At 35.7% G+C, this 21,442-nt stretch overlaps 3 protein-coding genes across 7 annotated transcripts in view; all 3 read left to right on the top strand.

Annotated features, from left to right (window-relative positions):
- Window positions 1–648: 648 nt before the first annotated feature.
- On the top strand, window positions 649–6,641 carry gny (ALG6 alpha-1,3-glucosyltransferase garnysstan). The gene is made up of 9 exons (XM_089839093.1): window positions 649–850; window positions 1,016–1,190; window positions 1,249–1,337; window positions 1,397–1,730; window positions 2,102–2,237; window positions 2,302–2,472; window positions 2,563–2,633; window positions 6,056–6,263; window positions 6,411–6,641. The coding sequence occupies exons 1-9, from the start codon at window positions 760–762 to the stop codon at window positions 6,618–6,620; spliced, it is 1,485 nt and encodes a 494-aa protein (XP_089695219.1). The 5' UTR covers window positions 649–759; the 3' UTR covers window positions 6,621–6,641.
- Window positions 6,642–7,107: 466 nt separating this feature from the next.
- The window catches only part of LOC149673523 (uncharacterized), a 42,503-nt gene continuing 28,168 nt past the window's right edge, over window positions 7,108–21,442 (top strand). For 2 of the 4 annotated variants that reach the window (XM_089839099.1, XM_089839098.1), the window contains exon 1: window positions 7,108–7,297. The gene's annotated coding sequence lies outside the window, so the exon portion shown is untranslated. Of the gene's footprint in view, window positions 7,422–21,442 lie in introns of all 4 variants that reach the window. The other 2 variants (XM_089839097.1, XM_089839100.1) reach the window with 2 other exon arrangements.
- LOC149673525 (lewis-type alpha-(1,3)-fucosyltransferase-like) lies at window positions 7,421–21,430 on the top strand. 2 transcript variants are annotated; one of them, XM_089839094.1, is made up of 5 exons: window positions 7,421–10,301; window positions 11,029–11,238; window positions 11,728–11,916; window positions 12,558–13,011; window positions 13,603–21,430. In XM_089839094.1, exons 1-5 carry the CDS (start codon window positions 10,271–10,273, stop codon window positions 13,781–13,783), a joined length of 1,065 nt encoding a protein of 354 aa, XP_089695220.1. In that variant the 5' UTR covers window positions 7,421–10,270; the 3' UTR covers window positions 13,784–21,430. The 2 variants fall into 2 exon arrangements, with proteins under 2 accessions (XP_089695220.1, XP_089695222.1); XM_089839096.1 differs by lacking the exon at window positions 13,603–21,430 and adding an exon at window positions 13,149–13,583.

Raw genomic sequence — 21,442 nt, 5'->3', positions numbered from 1 at the left:
CCTTCCTACCTCTACACTAGTTTAATCCCATTTAAGTAACAGATTTGAGAGGAAATTAAGATGAATTTAGTTTTTTTATATTACACCTTTGGTTCAAGGACCTGATAATTAATTTTGTTAATTAAGTCTATAAATCAATTAGTCATCAATCAGGATATATTTCCACAGTTTCCGCTTATTCTATTTCACCTCATATTATAATTAATATTCTATAAGCTTTTTTTTAATTTTAAAACTACAATTAATCGCTAATTTTAATGTAAAATCTTGTCAATAAACATTTAAATTAAAATCTGACATCACCCGTCCACACCCCAGTGTTAGTAATAGGGGCTAGCCAAGGCTTAAATGAAACTTAAGTTTATAAGCGTTTAGGATAATTTAAACTAAATTTTTAATATTTTACTTAAATCTAAAATAGCTAATATAAATTTAATACTCACAAAGGAAAGGAATATGATAAAAATTCCTAAAATTTAGCTCTTTTAAAGCTATTTCAACCTAAAAACACGTACTGTCGATGATGATGTCAGAAAATCTCTGGAATGGCTTCTTTTGGGTTTTGAAACTTCGGTCTTTCGAGGCAGTTCGAGGAATCGAGATCTGTCATTGGGTGAATAACAGAAAAATTTTTTTGATAGTCCTTATTTCCAGCCCGGGACTAACCTACTCTATCGTCTGCTTCCAAAGCCGGACACCGGTTTTAGTTTCAGTTTAGAGTGGATTGCCGCTGATTCCCTAATATTTTTTTGTAAAATTATGTATTTTTCACGACATGACACGGTGTTATACTTTGGAGTATTATTTTCTTTGTATACGCGATGGAGTACATCAATTTATTCATATTCAGGTAATTTAATTAACATATAATAAGAGTCGTTAAGCCTTGGTTGTTTATAAGCATAAAAGCACGTGGGGCCAAGTCTTAAGTGGGTGCATCTTGTCACGCGTATCTAATTGCAAAATCAGTTAATATACAAATAATATTCCGCGTTTGACAACCTGTAATTATCAGGTGCTGGAAAACCGCCTTTGTATGGTGATTATGAAGCCCAACGACATTGGCAGGAAATAACAGTAAACTTACCTGAGAAAGAATGGTATAAGAATAGCTCCCTTAATGATCTTCAATATTGGGGTCTCGATTACCCGCCATTAACAGCGTATCATAGTTTATTATGCGGATATGTGTAAGCAATACGCTAATAATAATTAATAATCTAATAATCTAAAGTTGTTTAATCTCAGTGCACAGTGGTTTGACAAAACCTGGGTGGCTTTAGGCCATTCTCGAGGTTATGAGAGTGAAGATCATAAATTGTTTATGAGATCCACTGGTGCGTTATAATTTCAAAGGGTTTTGTAAACATCCTAATCTTTCCCTGGAAAATTTCAGTGTTGGCTGCTGATGTAGCAATTTTCTACACAGCAGTCATAGTTTTTTGGAGTATTGTCTCCAAGCCTTTTAAGGCCAGAAACAAAGCTATAGCAACAACATTAACACTCTTGTACCCTGGAATTATAGCTATTGATCATGGTCATTTTCAGTACAATTGCGTTAGTTTGGGTCTGCTATTATGGGCTGTTATTTTCATCTATTTGGAACTGGATTTAATTGCCTCATTTAGTTTTGTTTTGGCCCTGAATTACAAACAAATGGAATTGTACCATGCTATTCCATTTTTCGCTTATTTGATGGGAGTTTGTGTCAAAAGTGGAGTCACTGATGGGTAAACATTGTTAGAATATTTAAACTAGGCTTGGTTATTGTAAATTGTCGTCTTTGCCAAAAATTACAGGACAAGGCTTAGCTCTATTGAAGTCTTTGTTGTTTTTGGATAAAGGGTTAGGCTTAGCGTTTAAGCCTTTGTTTTAGAAAAAAAGGGTTAGGCTTAGCGTTTAAGCCTTTGTTTTAGAAAAAAAAGAGTTAGGCTTAGCGTTTAAGCCTTTGTTTTAGAAAAAAAAAAGAGTTAGGCTTAGCGTTTAAGCCTTTGTTTCTGATGGCAAGGGTAAACTGAAACACAGTACTAAGCAAAGCCTATATTAAAATTTTAATTAAACCGATTTTCAGTTAATTTTTATTTGGTTCTCTAAATTGTAGAATAAGAAAATTTCTTTCACTGGCGTTTGTTGTGATCGCGACATTTATAGTTTGCTGGATTCCTTTTATATTCGACAAAGAAACTCCGTTATTGGTTTTAAAAAGACTTTTTCCTGTAGCTAGAGGACTTTACGAAGTAATTAAGCTTAGCGTAAAAGCTTAATTTGATTAAGTATAGAAGTCATATAAAATATTTCCAGGATAAAGTCGCCAATTTTTGGTGCGCTCTCTCTGTTGTCTTGAAGTTGAGGAACATTTTTTCCAACAATTCCTTGGTGTTAATCAGCGCAGGTTCAACATTATTGGCGTGTTTACCATCTGCAGTTGATCTCTTTAGGAAACCAAACTTCTCGTCGTTTAGATTTTCCTTGGTGGGATTAAAATTAAAAAGATTTTAATCATAATCTTTGTTAAGTTTAATTGAACAGTCACATTTGTTAAGTAATTATTTCATTTGACAGGTTAATTGTTCTTTGGCGTTTTTCCTCTTTTCGTATCAAGTTCACGAGAAAAGCATTCTAATTGTGGCCATGTAAGTGTTCCTAATCTTTATAGTGTTTTGTTGTCTCACATAAGTTAACTTTTCTCAATGTTGGCTAATCAGATTTTGTTGAAACTTTGCACATAAATAGGGCCTATTATGATGCACAAAATGGTGTTAGTAATTAGTTCATAGCTTAAATAGTTTAAGAGTTATTAATTATTTTGTAATTATCTATCGCCAATGTTATTTCAATGGAGCCAGACAGGGGATCTAACAAAAGTTCGCTTTCTCCTTATTGGCTTGTCGAATATTGTTGTAGCTCTGCATATAAATAGAGCATATTATGATACACAAAATTATGTTAGTTATTAGTTCTTAGCTTAAATAATTTAGGAGTTATTAATTATTTTGTGATTAACTTTCGCCTATGTTATTCCAATGGAGGCCGGTGGAGGGGGGTACAACAAAAGTCCACTTTTCACGATGTTGGTTTGACAATTGTTATTGAAACTTTGTACATAAATACCTATTTTTATGGTGCAAAAGATTATGCTAGTTGTTAGTTTTTAATATATTTAGTCTAAGAGTTATTAAATATTTTGTAATTAATTATCGCGTATGTTATTCCAATGGAGACAGGTAGGGGGGTTTGACCAAATTTCTCTTTTCTCAAAGTTGGTTCGAGGGATATTATTGAAACTCGGTACATGCATAGCTTAGACTATGGCCTAAAAGTTCCTACTAATTATTAATTGCTAACTTAATTAGTTTAGAAGTTATCATTTATTTTGTAATTAATTATCGCGTATGTTATTCCAATGAAGACAGGTAGGGGGTTTGACCAAATTTCTCTTTTCTCGAAGTTGGTTCGAGGGATATTATTAAAACTCGGTACATGCATAGCTGAGACTATGGCCTAAAATGTGCTACTAATTAATAATTGCTAACTTAATTAGTTTAGAAGTTATCATTTATTTTGTAATTAATTATCGCGTATGTTATTCCAATGGAGACAGGTAGGGGGGTTTGACCAAAGTACCCTTTTCTCGAAGTTGGTTCGAGGGATATTATTGAAACTCGGTACATGCATAGCTTAGACTATGGCCTAAAATTTGCTACTAATTATTAATTGCTAACTTAATTAGTTTGGAAGTTATCATTTATTTTGTAATTAATTATCGCGTATGTTATTCCAATGGAGACAGGTAGGGGGGTTTGACCAAAGTACCCTTTTCTCGAAGTTGGTTCGAGGGATATTATTGAAACTCGGTACATGCATAGCTTAGACTATGGCCTAAAATGTGATACTAATTATTAATTGCTAACTTAATTAGTTTAGAAGTTATCAATTATTTTGTAATTAATTATCGCGTATGCTATTCCAATGAAGACAGGTAGGGGGTTTGACCAAATTTCTCTTTTCTCGAAGTTGGTTCGAGGGATATTATTGAAACTCGGTACATGTATAGCTTAGACTATGGCCTAAAATTTGCTACTAATTATTAATTGCTAACTTAATTAGTTTAGAAGTTATCATTTATTTTGTAATTAATTATCGCGTATGTTATTCCAATGGAGACAGGTAGGGGGGTTTGACCAAATTTCTCTTTTCTCGAAGTTGGTTCGAGGGATATTATTGAAACTCGGTACATGCATAACTTAGACTATGGCCTAAAATTTGCTACTAATTATTAATTGCTAACTTAATTAGTTTAGAAGTTATCATTTATTTTGTAATTAATTATCGCGTATGTTATTCCAATGGAGACAGGTAGGGGGGTTTGACCAAATTTCTCTTTTCTCGAAGTTGGTTCGAGGGATATTATTGAAACTCGGTACATGCATAGCTTAGACTATGGCCTAAAGGTTCCTACTAATTATTAATTGCTAACTTAATTAGTTTAGAAGTTATCATTTATTTTGTAATTAATTATCGCGTATGTTATTCCAATGGAGACAGGTAGGGGGGTTTGACCAAATTTCTCTTTTCTCGAAGTTGGTTCGAGGGATATTATTGAAACTCGGTACATGCATAGCTTAGACTATGGCCTAAAATTTGCTAATAATTATTAATTGCTAACTTAATTAGTTTAGAAGTTATCAATTATTTTGTAATTAATTATCGCGTATGCTATTCCAATGAAGACAGGTAGGGGTTTGACCAAATTTCTCTTTTCTCGAAGTTGGTTCGAGGGATATTATTGAAACTCGGTACATGCATAGCTTAGACTATGGCCTAAAAGTTCCTACTAATTATTAATTGCTAACTTAATTAGTTTAGAAGTTATCATTTATTTTGTAATTAATTATCGCGTATGTTATTCCAATGGAGACAGGTAGGGGGGTTTGACCAAATTTCTCTTTTCTCGAAGTTGGTTCGAGGGATATTATTGAAACTCGGTACATGCATAGCTTAGACTATGGCCTAAAAGTTCCTACTAATTATTAATTGCTAACTTAATTAGTTTAGAAGTTATCATTTATTTTGTAATTAATTATCGCGTATGTTATTCCAATGGAGACAGGTAGGGGGGTTTGACCAAATTTCTCTTTTCTCGAAGTTGGTTCGAGGGATATTATTGAAACTCGGTACATGCATAGCTTAGACTATGGCCTAAAATGTGATACTAATTATTAATTGCTAACTTAATTAGTTTAGAAGTTATCAATTATTTTGTAATTAATTATCGCGTATGCTATTCCAATGAAGACAGGTAGGGGGTTTGACCAAATTTCTCTTTTCTCGAAGTTGGTTCGAGGGATATTATTGAAACTCGGTACATGCATAGCTTAGACTATGGCCTAAAAGTTCCTACTAATTATTAATTGCTAACTTAATTAGTTTAGAAGTTATCATTTATTTTGTAATTAATTATCGCGTATGTTATTCCAATGGAGACAGGTAGGGGGGTTTGACCAAATTTCTCTTTTCTCGAAGTTGGTTCGAGGGATATTATTGAAACTCGGTACATGCATAGCTTAGACTATGGCCTAAAATTTGCTACTAATTATTAATTGCTAACTTAATTAGTTTGGAAGTTATCATTTATTTTGTAATTAATTATCGCGTATGTTATTCCAATGGAGACAGGTAGGGGGGTTTGACCAAAGTACCCTTTTCTCGAAGTTGGTTCGAGGGATATTATTGAAACTCGGTACATGCATAGCTTAGACTATGGCCTAAAATGTGATACTAATTATTAATTGCTAACTTAATTAGTTTAGAAGTTATCAATTATTTTGTAATTAATTATCGCGTATGCTATTCCAATGAAGACAGGTAGGGGGTTTGACCAAATTTCTCTTTTCTCGAAGTTGGTTCGAGGGATATTATTGAAACTCGGTACATGCATAGCTTAGAGTATGGCCTAAAATTTGCTACTAATTATTAATTGCTAACTTAATTAGTTTAGAGGTTATCAATTATTTAGTAATTTAAAATCGGCAAACAATTTTCTCGAACCATTCAGCCCGTTTTTGCTGTTATTGGACGAACATCCCGTATTGTCAACATGGTTTTCTATCGTATCCATGTTCAGCATGCATCCATTGTTGATAAAAGACGGCCTTAACATACCCTACTTCGCTTTGACTATAATCTTTGGAGCTGCCGCGATCCAATCATATAGTGACGTTTGGAATCGCTTAAGAACCCAACCCCTCTACTTTAAGTTAATGGTAAGGATATGATTTACTTCTTATCTATTGCATACGCAAATACAAATGTATAGACATGTGCAAAGTGAATCAGAATATGCGTGGTTGGTTATGAAATTGGTTGTTTTTCGGTTGCCATTGGTCAATTATACAAATATGTTGATTTAGATGGCCCTTTCGTGTCTTGGTATGGTAGCCCTCAGTGTGGCTCCATTGGTTTTGGAGAAACCGAAACGGTATCCTGATATTTTCACGGTTTGCAACGCCGTGTTTAGTTGCCTTCATTTCCTGGCCTTTTTTATCTACTGCAATTGGTTGCAGTTGTGCCGCAATTCGGAATCTGACAATGTTTTTACAGCAATTAAAAAGAGACTGTAAATAAAAACATATTAAAAATTATGGTGTTTTATTGATTTGTTTTCTATCAAAATTAACATTTATGCGTCAGAACTTTAAAAGTGTTATTACAACTGGTTCTATAAGCTCTTTACGTGAATGAGATCTTGGCCCTACAGGTAAATCCTTTGATTATATTATAGTCCTACTTATTTCCTTTCTAATGAGCTTGGGGTGTACCTAAATATAATTCACGAATTGAAAATTTTAATTCAGACATCTTTTTTATACGTCATTATAGGCGACTTTATTTTTTTGAAATTTTTGCGCCCTCGATTGGCCTACTGCGCTTGCGCTCCTATACCTTTTCTCGATTGAAAATCACACCAGAGTTGATCAGTTTATATACCACAAAAAAGTATAAAAAGAGCTTGTAAACGTAATGCGAGTTAATTTTTTGGAATGTTACGCTGATTCTCAGCCATGAACTCTTTGTCGGCTTTGGACTTATGTTTACGCGGTTTTCGTCGTGCGGCTTTATAGTTAAAGGGGATGTTCGGACAGTGGGACAAACGACGATCTTCCTTATAGAGCTTAACATAGCGGGTGGGTAAAAAATGAGAGGGGTCGGACAGCTATGGATTTCCGGTTATAAATCCGCGTCCGTCAACGTGGGATAGACTGGACCTCGTCGAGTCATCTGGATCCTGCTTAAACCGGTATTGTGCGTAGGGTTTAGCCTCGGATTATTAATTTAATCGCAGGTTATATATTGGTGTGTAAGGAATATCCATGAAGAGCCACTACAGTTACCATTTTCAGTAGATGTAACTAATAGATAAGGTTGGTTACCATAGTGTTTTTAATTGTTACCGGTTTAGTTTATTCATGGTTATTAGCTATGCCCGTCTTAGTCCGTTGGTTACCCTAGCCGGGATGACCTCCTCACTTCTGGATATGAGCATTGGCACGTACCAGTGTAGTGAAGAGGGGCGATTCTAGTATGTCGGTCTTTGGACGTTACGCAGCTTCTAGTCTACTTCTTCACATCCAGTTTAGTTCTTAGTGAGCTTTGTCAAGAACAGTTTTTCCGTAATACTGTCTTTCCTTGAAAATTTATAGCACAAGTTATGAACGAACATGTAATTAGGTCTGTCCTGTTGAGCAGTGGTTAGTTTACGGGTGAACATTTAGAGTAAGTGTTCTAACAGCTTTCTATGAACGGAATTAAATTTAGGCGCGAAAATACCCTTTCCCCCCAACAGATGAATGACCACCTTAACGTGGTGGTAGGGTATAGCTTTGATTAAAACTAATTTGTTTTAATTAAAATTACCAAAAATCATCCAACATCATGTAAAATTAACAAATTTTAAATTCTTGTCCATTTAATTAACTTCAATTTAAATTTAACTGTCATTTTTATTCCTCAATAAAAACTTTCGGACTTTACTTCAGTTGTTGATATTTCTAAATAGTTCTTAGCCTAAATCGTCTCTTTTAGACAAATCATTTTATTCCTCATGTTAAGTAATTTTTGTGATAGAGAAGTAGGGCTATAACATATTGAAAGGTTAAGCCTTTATCTATTATAGAACCAGGTTTATAACAATTTAAAGTGCTTTGCTAAATGATACTAATTACTTGGGGCCCGAGAGAATTAATTTAGAAATAAACCAAGTAACATCTAGAAAAGAAACAGGTTTCTAGATGTCCATTTCTCGTGACAAATTCGAATCCTTCTCCTTGCTTGATTTATTTGGAAAAATGTAGGTTCTTTGCAGAGAGCATCTGTTTTCCTTTCCCTAATGGATGCTAATGGGTGGAAACTATTCCTTTTTCTTCAGTCTAGTCTATACCGAGGGGCATGCCACTATACTACGGTTTCATTCAAAAATATATGTATATTATCTATAGCAAAGGCAAATTTAAATAACAGACAGTTTGAATTGCAGTAAGGAGACCGTAGGTGATCTATGACTTTACCTTCCCCCGCGGTTTACTACGGGGGAAACTAGGGCGGGAAGTAATGGCAGTACTGCGTATGCAAACGTCATACCCTTCCATCTCTTAGCTCAGCGTCATTCGTCTAGGGGCGTACAGTATCCTCTCTTACAAGAGCGTGCGTCTACACCCCTCCCTCCCGCCACTAGTCTATTGAAGGCTTTCATTATAACCTCCTCGGTGCCTAGCTCACTTTCCGTAACTTATATTTGCCTTTGGTTATGCGAAACGAAAATTAAAGCATGCATTTGCGTTTTAGTATCTATAGAGTGGTTTGCCTCTCGTTGTTGGCAATTCGTTCTTCTATTTTGAGCTTGAGTTAAGAGGAAATATGGCTACCATGGTCGCGTCTGAGGGCAAACACTGAGCTTTCTTTGTTTAAGGTTCGGAACCGTGGTGAGATAATCTTGAAAGAGTAAGCCCGAGCTGATGTATCTTTAAAATCAATAACCTTCCATCTTGCGGGCTTTTGTTGAAGTTTCAAGTGACGCTAAAAATGATTTTTTTTTTTTTTTTTGCTTCTTCTTCCTCTTTTATTTACAAATTTGTTTGAAAGCTCATATACTCCAGATTTGATTGATGGTTAGTAAGGCAACCTGGTTCCGTTCGTGGAGATGTTATTTACACTTGGTTTGAAATGAGTTCCTTTTTTTTATTTTTTTCAAAAATAAATTCACCGCGGCTCTGGTTTATGTAAGGCGCAAGTATTGGGTATCTCTGAATAGAGAACGAGTTGGGTTATGATACCTTCAAGGCAATTCTCTGGGAGTCAAGATTAAGCTAGAGTTATGACATCTCAAAGTTGAATGGAGTCCACCACGTCGTGCTCCTATAGGGGTTATAAGTATATCTCACGGATATTGTGAGCTTGGTTTACTTTTTGATGATCCGCCAGTGCACAGTCGTTTCACTTTCAAGAGGTTTTGTTTGTTTTGTCCGGACGTCGACTTTGCAATCGGAGCTCAGCTTTCTTGTATTTGCTTTGGTCTTCTGCCTCCTCTTTAATGGACCTTGAAATAGACCAATACGTAAGAAGAATATTTGTCCCCAGGGGAAAATGAGACTCAAATTGTCAGAGAAAAAAATTGCGATTACGTAAAAGCTACGTGTGTGTTTTAGCTTAAGTTCAAAAGAAGGAGACCACCTAATAATGTTAAATCTCACAGATTTGGATGAATTTGATTGGAATGAATATAGATTGCAATTCGCCATACTGGATAACTTCCGGTGTTTTTAACTAAGTAGCTTAACCTTGGGTCCTTTACAATAACGGGGGGGGGGGTAAAAACAGTCGTGTTACGCCCACTTTGATGCCTTAAGACGAAACATTGACAACAAAGAAGTTAGATGTGACTTGAAGCAAAACTGACCAAGTTTGATGGACTGGTAACATTGCAGCCATATCTAACGTCTTTGTTGATGTTCCTTTTTAACCTTGTATTAAGTGGACAATACTTCGCCCCTTCCCTTTAGAAAAGGTCAATAGTAGAGAGGACAATTATCAAAGATATTATAAGAAATTATGGAACATATTTTGTTTTGTTATCATTTCTCCTTTGAGGTTTATAACATCCGTGACTAAACACGGAAACCTTAAGCTAGCTGTTATACAAAAGTACACGAGGAGGTTTCTGTTTCTCGTTTTAACGTCAACACTTACCTAATTGCAGAGCTTTAAGTACACATGAATGTGTACCTGTAACACGATTTTTGTTTCTGGTAAATATGCTTTAAACTTAAAGCTTTTAAAGCCTCGCGCTAGTCGACGTGTATTGCGTTTTCTTTTGCTTTTGAAAATATTTAATATTTATTATTATTATTATTATTATTATTATTATTATTATTATTATTATTATTATTATTATTATTATTATTATTATTATTATTATTATTATTATTATTATTATTATTATTATTATTATTATTATTATTATTATTATTATTATTATTATTATTATTATTATTATTATTATTATTATTATTATTATTATTATTATTATTATTATTATATGAACTTGACGATGGTGTCAATTAGAAAAGTCGTCACTGTTATAGTTGTAATTGTAGTATTTATAATTATTCGACGTATTATATATTTTAATGAAATTAAACCAATTAACGGTGAGTTGTTTACACGTTGTTTTATTAACTGGGGAAGCTGCAGGTTGGTTTTTTAAAATAAAAAAATATACAGGGTGTTATTTTTGTATAGAACCGTAGTAAGGTGGGTTGGCTCTACGAGAAATAAATTTTAAGTCGAAAATGTAACTTCTATGACATTTTTTCCCGTAAAAGACACTCGAAACAATTGTTTTAAGGGTGACCCCTTTAAATTTACGTAAAAAACTGAAAGACACTTCTAATTTAATTAGGGGGTCATTCCTAAAACTTTCTAACGGTAACCTATGGTTAAATAGCAGTCGAGTTAATTTTGACTTTTAATTAGAACGGTCGAGTGTGAAACAGTCGAGTCGAATCAAGATCCTATTATGGACCACAGTTTACGTCAAACCAAGACGATTGCAATTTTTGGATTGTCCTCGGGAAATTCAAAGCAAATGCGAAATTGTTAAGGATAATCGAAAAGTCAATAGTGCCAATGTTGTCTTATTTCATTGGTACGATGTTAATCCGTTGTCTTTACCATTCCCTAAAGGTAAGCCTAATCATAAGTTCATAATACAATCTCTGTAAGTCTCTTTGAATAATATAAAAAAGCGCCCATTCTTCTTTAACACAGGGTGTTCCAAAAAGGGTGGTTGTACAATCGGTTCTACCATAAGTTTATCATGATAAACTTATGGTTCACCGTGTTAGTTTTGAGTCGAAATGTTCTATGGCATTTTACCCTAAGAGCCACAGTTAACGGAAACCCCTTCAAATTTACGTAAGAAACTTGAATACAATGCTAGTTTAATTAAGGGGTCATCCGTAAAACACTATTTTCGAAACTTCTAACCTTAATTCTAAATGTCATGGAAAATTTTCAACTCAAAATCGCCCTTAGAGCCCACTGTTCTTCAGTCCAACATCCTTTTTGCAACACCCTGTATAGACAAACACGGTGACTTACAGAGATTTAAATACGCCGAAAGGAACCGTTACACTTCTGATTAATCTGCTTTTAATTAAAATTAACTTTTAGTGGAAGGTCAAACATGGATTTTGGTTAATTTCGAAACACCATCTATACGTTATTTGACGCATAAATATGTTCCGTTTCTTCTTGGACCGTCAATTGATGCCACCTTGACTTATCGATCGGATTCCGATATTTACGCTCCTTATTTTAAATTTCAACGTAGGACAAATTTAACGAGAATTAATGGAAAAGGTAATTAACATCGCAATTACGTTAAAAATTTAAAATCTTGTTTGGTGAAAATATGATTTGTGTGGTAAACAAGGTGACTAGACTAGACCGGACCGGACTGGGCTCCCCGAGATAATGAGCCAATAATTAGTTGTAGACCAATAATAGACTTATACATGGCATACACGTATTTCAGTAATATATTAGCCATTTTAATCTATGAACCCTAGGCCTAATTACGCTTTTAATCTGAAGATCATCTCGCCACACATTCTTCAAATCTTACAACACAGTTAAATCGGGGATAGATTTAATTTTAGAAGTAGGAATGGAGAACGGTTAGTTTTTACTTCAGTCCGACTTATAGCCCAGTATAGAGCCCCTCCCTCCAACACGTAAGGAAAAGTTTAAATTATCTTATTGGCTCACTTAAAGTACGTTTTGATGACGTTGCTGACGGGGCGGCGAAAAATACGTAATTCCTTTTTACCTCTGTCGCTATGACCCGCCTCTTCTTTCACACCCCTCCGTCCCGTGGAAGGGGGTCCGGGACTTTAACGCGCGCCCAGATTACTCTGTTCTCCATTCCTACTTCTAAAATTAAATCTATCCCTGGTTAAATTGAAATGTATTAACTAGTAAAATAAAATAAATTCGAACAGTAATTCTACCACCGGCAATTGAAACAGTAACTGAAGACGTATTTAATAAAAAATCTCTGGTGGCTATTATCGTCAGTCATTGTATTACCATGTCACGACGTGAAGTATACATTAAAGAACTAATGAAAACCATACCAGTCGACGTATTTGGTAAATGCTCTGGAAACCGACCAAAAGCTTGCTCTGATCCGAAGGATTTTGAGACTTGTCACTCTAGTTTATTGTTTAAATACAAATTCTTCCTGGCTTTTGAGAACTCATTGTGTAAGGATTACGCTACCGAGAAGGTGTCGAGTCCCATGATACACGGAGCGGTACCAGTTGTTTTTGGAGCGGCCAATTACTCTAGATTACTGCCCAAAAACTCTTACATTAATGCCTTGGATTTTGAAACACCCGAAAAGTTGGGACGCTATCTCGAATTAGTTGGAAACAATTTCACTCTTTATAAAAGGTAATCGTATACTGTCTTCTTGTAACATTATCTAAATGCCAGTTGGTAGTTTAAGAAATACCAGAAGGGGATAAGAGAAGAAGGATGACACTCTGTTTCTTCTTAAAACTTTACTTATGTAACATGATTCTTCCCAGGCTCATGCACGTTTTTGTTTGCTCTCACGCTCATCAAACTTCAGATGGGTATCTATCGCACCGTGCTAGGTTGAATTCTATAACTGTTTGGTGGTAATAAATCCTCATCAATCAATTAACCAACAAGCCTTGAATGTCTTGACGTGGAACAAAAATCTACAAGCGCATGCGCCTTGGCAAATAGTTAAGCGCTAATAGAGTATTGATGAAGTAATTATTTATCGCGTATGTGATTCGGTTTAGTAACCTCGCTCCAAATGTTAATCTGATGTTGGGAAGAATCACGTTACAATTAGTCCTACCTCGCTTTGAAGTATTATATACTGCAAATACCTATTTATACAGAGAGAATACAGTAAAAAGAGTAGAAGTTTCAGTTTGAGTTGGTGTAACGTCTTTATTTAATGCTAATGGATTTCCCGTTTCATCTAACATGTATTTCTTTGTTTTTTAGATATTTAAATTGGTCGAAGCATTACTACGTTAAAAACACCTTTATAAACGATTCTCTGTGCGACGTTTGTTCATATATGATAAATAAATCAGAGGGCAAAATTAGTTCAACGAAAAAACATCCTGATATTGAAAAATGGTACTTCAAAGAAGCATCGTGTTGGTCATGGAGATTGAAATAATACAAAAAAAAAAAAAAAAAAAAAAATATTGTGCCACTTAAAATAAAATCACTTCCTGTTACGAGCCTCTGATCTGATTACTTATCGTAATTTATCGCGTTTTTTCCCACCTCTTGTACGGTGTTGGTTTACCATCACGGTGTCCGACCTTTGAAATCCTAGTCGCTTCCAGGCGGGAACCGTCCGTTTTCTTCCGATGGTCTAGCGGAGGGGGGAAGCTATTTGGCGATTATGTTTACCCCCTTTTCCCGGATATACCCTTCATTTGGCTAGAATATCATCAATTCCTTCTGTAAGAGACAATAGGAATTAACTTCCGGAAAAACGGAACTGAATTAACAAAGATCAAAAGAACAATAGGTATTTTGAAGCTTGAATCTTATTAACCCTATAGTGGATAAGAAAGCTGGTCTGGGTGATTTCTTAATTTGTCGATACAAAAATAATTAAAAACTGTATGTATCAGCAAGAGATTAAGATAAACGTTCTAGTTTTACAAGGAGCGCGGGGCAAGTAAATTAGTATTTGCACTTTTTTCTGGTACATGAAGGTCAATTATCACTGTTTAAAGATAGGCACGGGAAAAGGGGAAGTAAATGAAATATATTCCCCTAAGCTCACTGCGCATGCTCGGGTCGCACAAAAAGCTATTTCTTCATTACTAATTATACTCTTTAAAAATAATAACAAAATCCATTAACTGGTCTAACAAATCCTGAACACTCTCGTGAAACAAAACTCCTACAGCGCAAGCGCGAAAAAGCAATATGAAATGCACCTGTGCAATTATGCAACACCGTTTTTTAGATTAGTGATCAATGCATTTTAAGGTAAGCCGCGGTTAAGGACGATGAAAAAACCTTCTTATTCGCGACTTGCCACCGTCTGCATCTAAAATGACGCAAACATAACGGATATATGAAAGAAAGGTTAACTCTGACGTCAATGCGACGTCATGAAGTAACCCCTGCCCTCTCTGTTTGCCTTTTGAGTAAGTTGGTTTCGGCTAGAAATCGATGGTAACCGTCCATCCCTGGACTAGAAGAGCAGCCAGCGGGACCAGGAATGCGAGATGCCATGGAGCAAAATCATTTACCCGCAAGGCAACCGCCTATATACAGATAACTCTCGAGATTTTTAAAATCCCAATTGATTTAAAGGCAATTTTAAGGGATTTCGAGGCTGTTTTTATCAGATTTAGCTGCTGAACTTGCCACAAGTTGAGTTTTTCAAATTCGAGTTTCTATATAGCTGACCTTTTTTATTAGGTTTTCCCTGACTTTCATTAAGTTGGTTTTTTCCGGTTTTAAAACCAAAAGTTTGTTGTCGATGTTATGAGGGATATTTTTAAACAATATTATTGTTTATATACTTGAGAAACTGAAAGACAATGATTACTAATTTACTTAAGGGGTCATCCCTAAAACACTAAAATTATAACAAGAAAACAGTGGCCTTTAGGGCAAAAATGTCATAGATAGAAGTTACATTTTCGACTCAAAATCGTACACCCAAAGAACATCCCCCTTAATTTATGGATGCAGACTTATCAGAAACACCCTGTATATGATAATATCCAAGAGGCAATTAAATAATTTCAAATATATTCCCGGATTAATGCTATTTTCGTCAAAGAGAAATTCGAAAAAATAATATAAAAGTTCATTTTTCCAACAAAAAAATAGCTAGAGAGAAAACCGTCAAGACTTGGAGTGAGTACGTCGTAAACCCTACAGGGAAATGAGGGAATACACTAAAATTGCGGCCTTTCATTAACATCCCTAGTGTATCACCTCACTTTGCGAATTTTTTTTTATTTCTATTCACCTTCCCTAGTTAGTTAAAATATCAACTTCCATATTTGCAAATCTAGTTTCCGCATTGAAGGTCAAATAGTTCTGGAAATTGAGTGAATAGTTTTAAAATGAATTTGACAAATATGGCGCGTCTATGACGTACTATAGGAAGTCTACAACCTTATCCGCGTGTTAAATATTATATTTCATTCGCGGACACCTAAATTAAGTTATTGCCACGGATGGTTTCTGTTAGGAACATTCTTTTGCTCTTGCCGTCGCTGGGAAGATGCGAGCGGCTCGGCCTTCCTGGCAATTAAGATAAGTGACAATTGCTTTTAGCTTTATCTATCCTGGTTGAGCTCAACTAAGAAGAACTATTAACAGCATGCGGTGCAATAAAGATGTAAGTTCAAGAAGTTGTCTATGACCTTAAAGGTAAATCTAAGAACTGTAGCAGTAAATGGACAAGGTGTTGCTGACTTGTTAATTTTATAATAAGAGATGGATGTCGAGGATATGTTCAATCAGATCAAAAGTTTATTTACCATAAATAGGCCCGTCTTTAGGATATGTCAACCAGAAATGGAACAGTTGAAACCTGCAATCAACTTTATTCAACAAGGAAGGTGTAGGTTACATATTTTAAAAGCTACCTCTTCATATTTTCAAGATGGTAATAAAGAACAGGGAGCAATCTTTCTTAGTACACGCCAAGTATGCTTAAGAGTAAATTACCGTCCCTGCAAAGCTAGTGTTCATGTCTTCCTACGTGTAAAGCAATATGGGCTTGGGCCATGGGCGTTCTATTAATCCAGGTATCGTTGGAGTTACTTGGTTCTTGCGGTAGTGTTTTTAAGAGCCTGGGGTCATCAGGGAAAGGCGATGATGAAACTTTTGGAGATCACTCGGTCGCTGCTAACACTAATTCGATTCCGTCAGATCCAAGGCGCGAGATCTTCGGTTTGTCCCATTAATAGCCAGTTGCCTTTAGCCTATACAACCATAGAGAACAATAGACAGGAGTAGAGACTAGCGCTCCGTATATTTGTAGGAATTCCAGTCGTTCCTGGGATAGCAATTTATCGCGGCTTACTTTTGCGATTACTCGGCTTGTAATTGCGCGATTCAACTACTTTAAATTTTATTAGATAGCTCGAAAGGTCTACTTTAATTACCTACTAGCAGATGATATTCGATAGGCCTACATTTGTGTTACTTAACCTTTCTGTCCGCCATTTCTAAGAAAAGATAATAAGACATACTTCAAATTTCGTATGCAGCCCTATAACCTATTTACTTTGCCCATTACAATTAAGATGTTACCTTAGGAATCTAATTTCTCGGTTTGTAAATTGTAATTAGATAGACCTGAATGTCTATTTTAATTACCTGTCTATAGATTTAACCTCAATTAAATATTTGATAGCTAAAAACATCATATATTCGTTTGCAACTAGATTATGTCTTAATGATTACACAATTCATCCATTAATTTTGTATCGAAAACGTAGCTAAAACAAGTAGAGAAATGGATGTTTCTCAGGATTAATTCCGAAGCGAAACCCCATTAAAAATGGGCATGTTAGGTCTTGGTATTATACTGGAACGCGTTAAGTCTTCCCCTGGTGTCGATTGCGAGCGCTATAAAAATATAGGAAAACAGAAACAACACGTTCTATAGAAATAATTCCCGGAAGAGTTACAAGAAATGTCGGGTCGACATCGTAAGACACTTATTAGCTCGACGTGAGTTCTAGAAAACGTTACCCAAGGGTTAGGGGCGTGGCTTATGAACGATCAACCCTTGACCCCCCTGCTATGAACCATTGTTTATTTCTTCTTATTGCTCGAAAGCCCCCCTCCATAGCTAATGCTTTCAAAACTCTCACGCAGAACCTAAACGGAAAATGCTATTGCTGGTGTTCGTTAAGCCTAGTTTGAATTTTTAGGCCGTAGCAATTTTTAGACTATGTCACGTGGTATTAATATTTGCGTATTATTATATCAAGGTCAGCAATTTTAAGTAAAAGTAAATTATGTATTCCTCTAAGCTCACTGCATATGTTCGGCGGGTCGCAAAATATTACTTCTTTCAAAATTCATGATTAGGTCTTAAAGAAAAATCTTCGGGAATTCTTTTATCTTTGCAAATACCGCCTCCTTATTAATCCCTATGAACAGTTCCCCAGTATTAAAGTTAATAATCCTTCCGGCTTTTGCTGACTAAACATGATTAAGATTGAAAATGATGGTAGAAGCTTTCGATCTTCGAAAGGAATTAATGTAGCGGAAGTGACTTTAACGACTAATTACTTAATTAACCGGAAACGTGGCTTACTCAGCGGACCTTAAAAAATAAATTGAACAGTGTTTAATTAACACTTCTGTTAAACACTGAACTGCAGGGTGGGTATTTTTTTTCTGTTTCTTGACAATTTAGGTGTGATTAAGAACGTGACCATGTACATACAACATTGTCTAGAAAATTAGGCTTAAGGTCTTTTAAGTATACGTCCTCTTTAGAATAACAAAAGCTTTATAGTCCATGCATATTGAGAAATATTTCCCATAATGCATAGAGGAGGGAGTAAAGATACTTTGCGAGTATCGTGACAGCTCTAGGGTAGTATCTTACAGATGGAATCTAAGCTATTACATCTTTGGAGTTTGGCACGCACGGATTTCGAGCTATTTCGGGACAGCGGCAGTACGATCAATGAAAAAAGGAGAAAGTTCTAACGACGTCACTAAGTGTCGTCACCGGACCCTAAGACACAATTGTCTGTATACACGTTGAAAGAGAAGCGGAAATAATCAGCGAGACAACTGACATTGTATCCCCAATAATGTCTTGGAAACTGACTGATAATAAACGCCCAGCCCTAACCCCGTCAGTTATACCAAGAAGTGATATCTAGTCTATTAGGGAAAAGGTATAAGATGGCTAAGTATTCGCGCGCCATAGTCCCGTCTCCCTTTCAAAATACAAGGGGGGGGGGTACGTAAAAGGAGGCCGGGCTATTTCGCCTCTCCTCAGTCAGAAAATACGTAATTTTCGTCATTCGCGTCGCGCTGACGTGAGTTTTCAAGAACCAATAAGATGCTGGTTGTAATTTAGAGGCGGGGATTAACTCCGGACCTACTATACGTTTGGACTGGAGATAAAGCTGGAAATGTGGCGAATTTATACCTTCTCCCTAATGAACTAGATATCACTTCTTGGTTATACCCAGAAAGATGAAGCTTTCCTGGGACATTACACTTAAAGGAAAAGTTCAGGTAACATAACTAAGAATCCCGTAGGGGTAAGAGGTTCAATTTAGCAGACACCACTAAACCAATAGCTGGCGCAGTAGTCCTTGATTATTTTTCAGACTAATTATAGGTTAATTATTTTCTTCTACTATTTTATAAACATTTTAACAATCTAAGTGATGTATGACTTTTGATTTGAACCCGAGAGGAGCATAACCACTTAAAACGTACATAACGTTATATTTTAACCAAATAGATTAAGTCGGGTAACGGGGACCTTTGCTACGGTTAGTTTATATCGGCAATTCCATGGGGGAAAAGCTCGATTCAGTCGTTTTCACTTTCAAAGGGCGTAAACTTCAGGAAAATAGTCCAAGCATTGAAAACGGAGTTTACCCGTCTAGCCCATAGCGAAAGGGATGTTATTTGCTAAAGTTGAAATAAATTAGGCAGTCCGCCACTAGCGGGAAATGTTTTCCCTTTTATTGAACCGTAGGTCAGTTAGGGTTCTATTTAGTTCAATTAATGAAGGAAAGACTTGGACCTAACGAGATGTCTAAAATAAATTCCCAGCCCAAAACCAAATTGCTTTCTCCATAGGACTAGTTTTGTTATGACGTTAATTTACTCTTAAATAGTATTTATACACTATGGAAAGATTTCTTCCCAATCCGTTATACCATCATAAGTTTATAAGATATGTTCCTTCCATAAGTATGACACTACCTATACTTCGTAATGCTACTGAGAGACTTACAGCTCAAGCTAGTTCGAGAACGACAAGCGAGAATTGAAGTACTACACTCGGTTAATTTTGCAGTCCATCTTCATATTTAGTCTGCATTACTAAGCCTTTGACAGCGCCTCGCCAGGCGTCGCTTTACGAGAATCTATTACCTACGTCACTTCATGACAAGCCCTCAGTAACCGTGAAAAACTTATGAAACATAACTTATGAACGTATGTTAGTAACCTACACCTTCCTTACTGAATAACGTTGATTATTGTGCGTTTCAAACGTTAATATTTAGTACTTTTATTGGCATCCATGTTCTACAGACGGTCTTTATGGTAAATAAACAGGCAATTCACTTCCATCTTTAAAAATGGCGGAGATCCCGAAAAGCAATCGAATCGACCAGATGTTATTTCCCAGGGTTGTCACAAAGTATATAAAAATATACTTGCCAATAACGGAGGTATTAACTCGTACAAGTTGAACATCGACTCTTTATTCGAACCCTTAATTGTTTTTCTATTCTTAAAAATCAATTCGATTGAGATCGGCTCCATAATCTTTATTGCTAATTACGTTGGGACTTCTCTTTTAAAAAAGGAACGACTTCTAGGACTATACCAACGTCTTTCTTAATTTCCTTCAATTTGAATTGTTAGGCTTAGAGAATTTAAAAATCTATTAGACATTTTAGGGCTTTTGTTCTCTCGCTTTTAGCATTGGGTTCGTTTAATCGATATCGGCTTCGGACCAATGAAGGACAGAAGCTAATTTTGTTAAGGGTAGTTTTCCGCCATTCAAAGTGCACCCGTCAATTCGCCAAGGGTTAATAGGTAAATGTATAACATCATAAGTTCATGAGATACTTTCGATAAGTATGACATTGGGTATCGAGAACTAGTCGTCGGAGTGACGTAGGTGTAACGTCATATATTCCATGACTGTCTATCTACAGGCACGCACGTGAATCAACCCGGGGAAAAGACTTGGCGCTGATTGGTTGTGGAGAGAGTAGACAAGTTGTGACGTCAAAGAACACTTTCTCGCGTCTAACTAACTCCCAGAAAGGCTGTAGCTTAAATTACAACACTTGAAGTGTGATACTTATAGAATATATTTTATTAACTTATGATAACACGTTTCGTTAGGACTTGTTCGTAGTTAAGGCAAAAGTCACGTAGTAAAGAACTTTTATTTGTAAAAAAACATTAATTTGCAGCTTAGGCTTAAAAAGTAATTAAACAATCCCAATTTCTAACAAGTCTCGTACTGAAAAAAACACTTAATGATCCTTGTAAATTGCTTCATTTTTTATCTGATACACTCGATGCGAAACGTCAGAGATGATGTTTCTCCCCCCCCCTTCTTTGTTCTAGACACATTGAAAGGTCAGAACGTATCTCACCTTTTGTACCGAAAATAATTATTAGAACGCACTTTGTGGAAGTGCTTTACCCCTCTTCAAGGTTATTATTCTGACTGAAGTGATGCGAAATGTCAGAAGCATACTTTATCTAGAAGCCCATCCCCTTTTGTACAAACTTATAGTAAAAGATACAAATTTATTTCAGCTTTTTAATCCACATAAACTGCTAGAACGCGCATAGTGCTTTACCCCTTGTCATTAGACTTCGAAATGAAAAGTTCTTTAAAAGCTTATCTCAGCTTTTGTAGCCTCCGCGCAATTATTAGATTCACGCAGTGCGTTTAGTGCTTTCTACCTCGTCACTAAACTTCCGTAATTGTATTCTCTCAACTCTTGACCCTTATCGGTTGACGTCAGAAATCTCATTTTCGGAGTCGTATATTATTAGGATGAAATTTTGCTTCTTTTTCGCTTGGTTTTTCTCTTCCCGTTCTAAGGTAATT

The sequence above is a fragment of the Phalangium opilio genome, unplaced genomic scaffold (assembly GCF_054372755.1).
Source record: "Phalangium opilio isolate 3A_F unplaced genomic scaffold, DU_Popi_V2 ptg000048l_1, whole genome shotgun sequence".
Classification (NCBI taxonomy): domain Eukaryota; kingdom Metazoa; phylum Arthropoda; class Arachnida; order Opiliones; family Phalangiidae; genus Phalangium; species Phalangium opilio.
Note: the sequence above shows the minus strand (reverse complement) of the source record. Positions and strands in the feature narration are given on the sequence as shown.

Bases quoted from the DNA above. Each gene is read 5' to 3' on its own strand.
- gny (XM_089839093.1), top strand. From the start codon at position 760: ATGTATTTTTCACGACATGACACGGTGTTATACTTTGGAGTATTATTT. The intron at 1,731-2,101 runs GTAAACATTGTT...TCTAAATTGTAG, and splicing joins AAAAGTGGAGTCACTGATGG to AATAAGAAAATTTCTTTCAC. The intron at 2,473-2,562 runs GTGGGATTAAAA...TTCATTTGACAG, and splicing joins CGTCGTTTAGATTTTCCTTG to GTTAATTGTTCTTTGGCGTT.
- LOC149673525 (XM_089839094.1), top strand. From the start codon at position 10,271: ATGTGTACCTGTAACACGATTTTTGTTTCTG. The intron at 10,302-11,028 runs GTAAATATGCTT...ACTTTTAATTAG, and splicing joins TAACACGATTTTTGTTTCTG to AACGGTCGAGTGTGAAACAG. The intron at 11,917-12,557 runs GTAATTAACATC...AAATTCGAACAG, and splicing joins AACGAGAATTAATGGAAAAG to TAATTCTACCACCGGCAATT.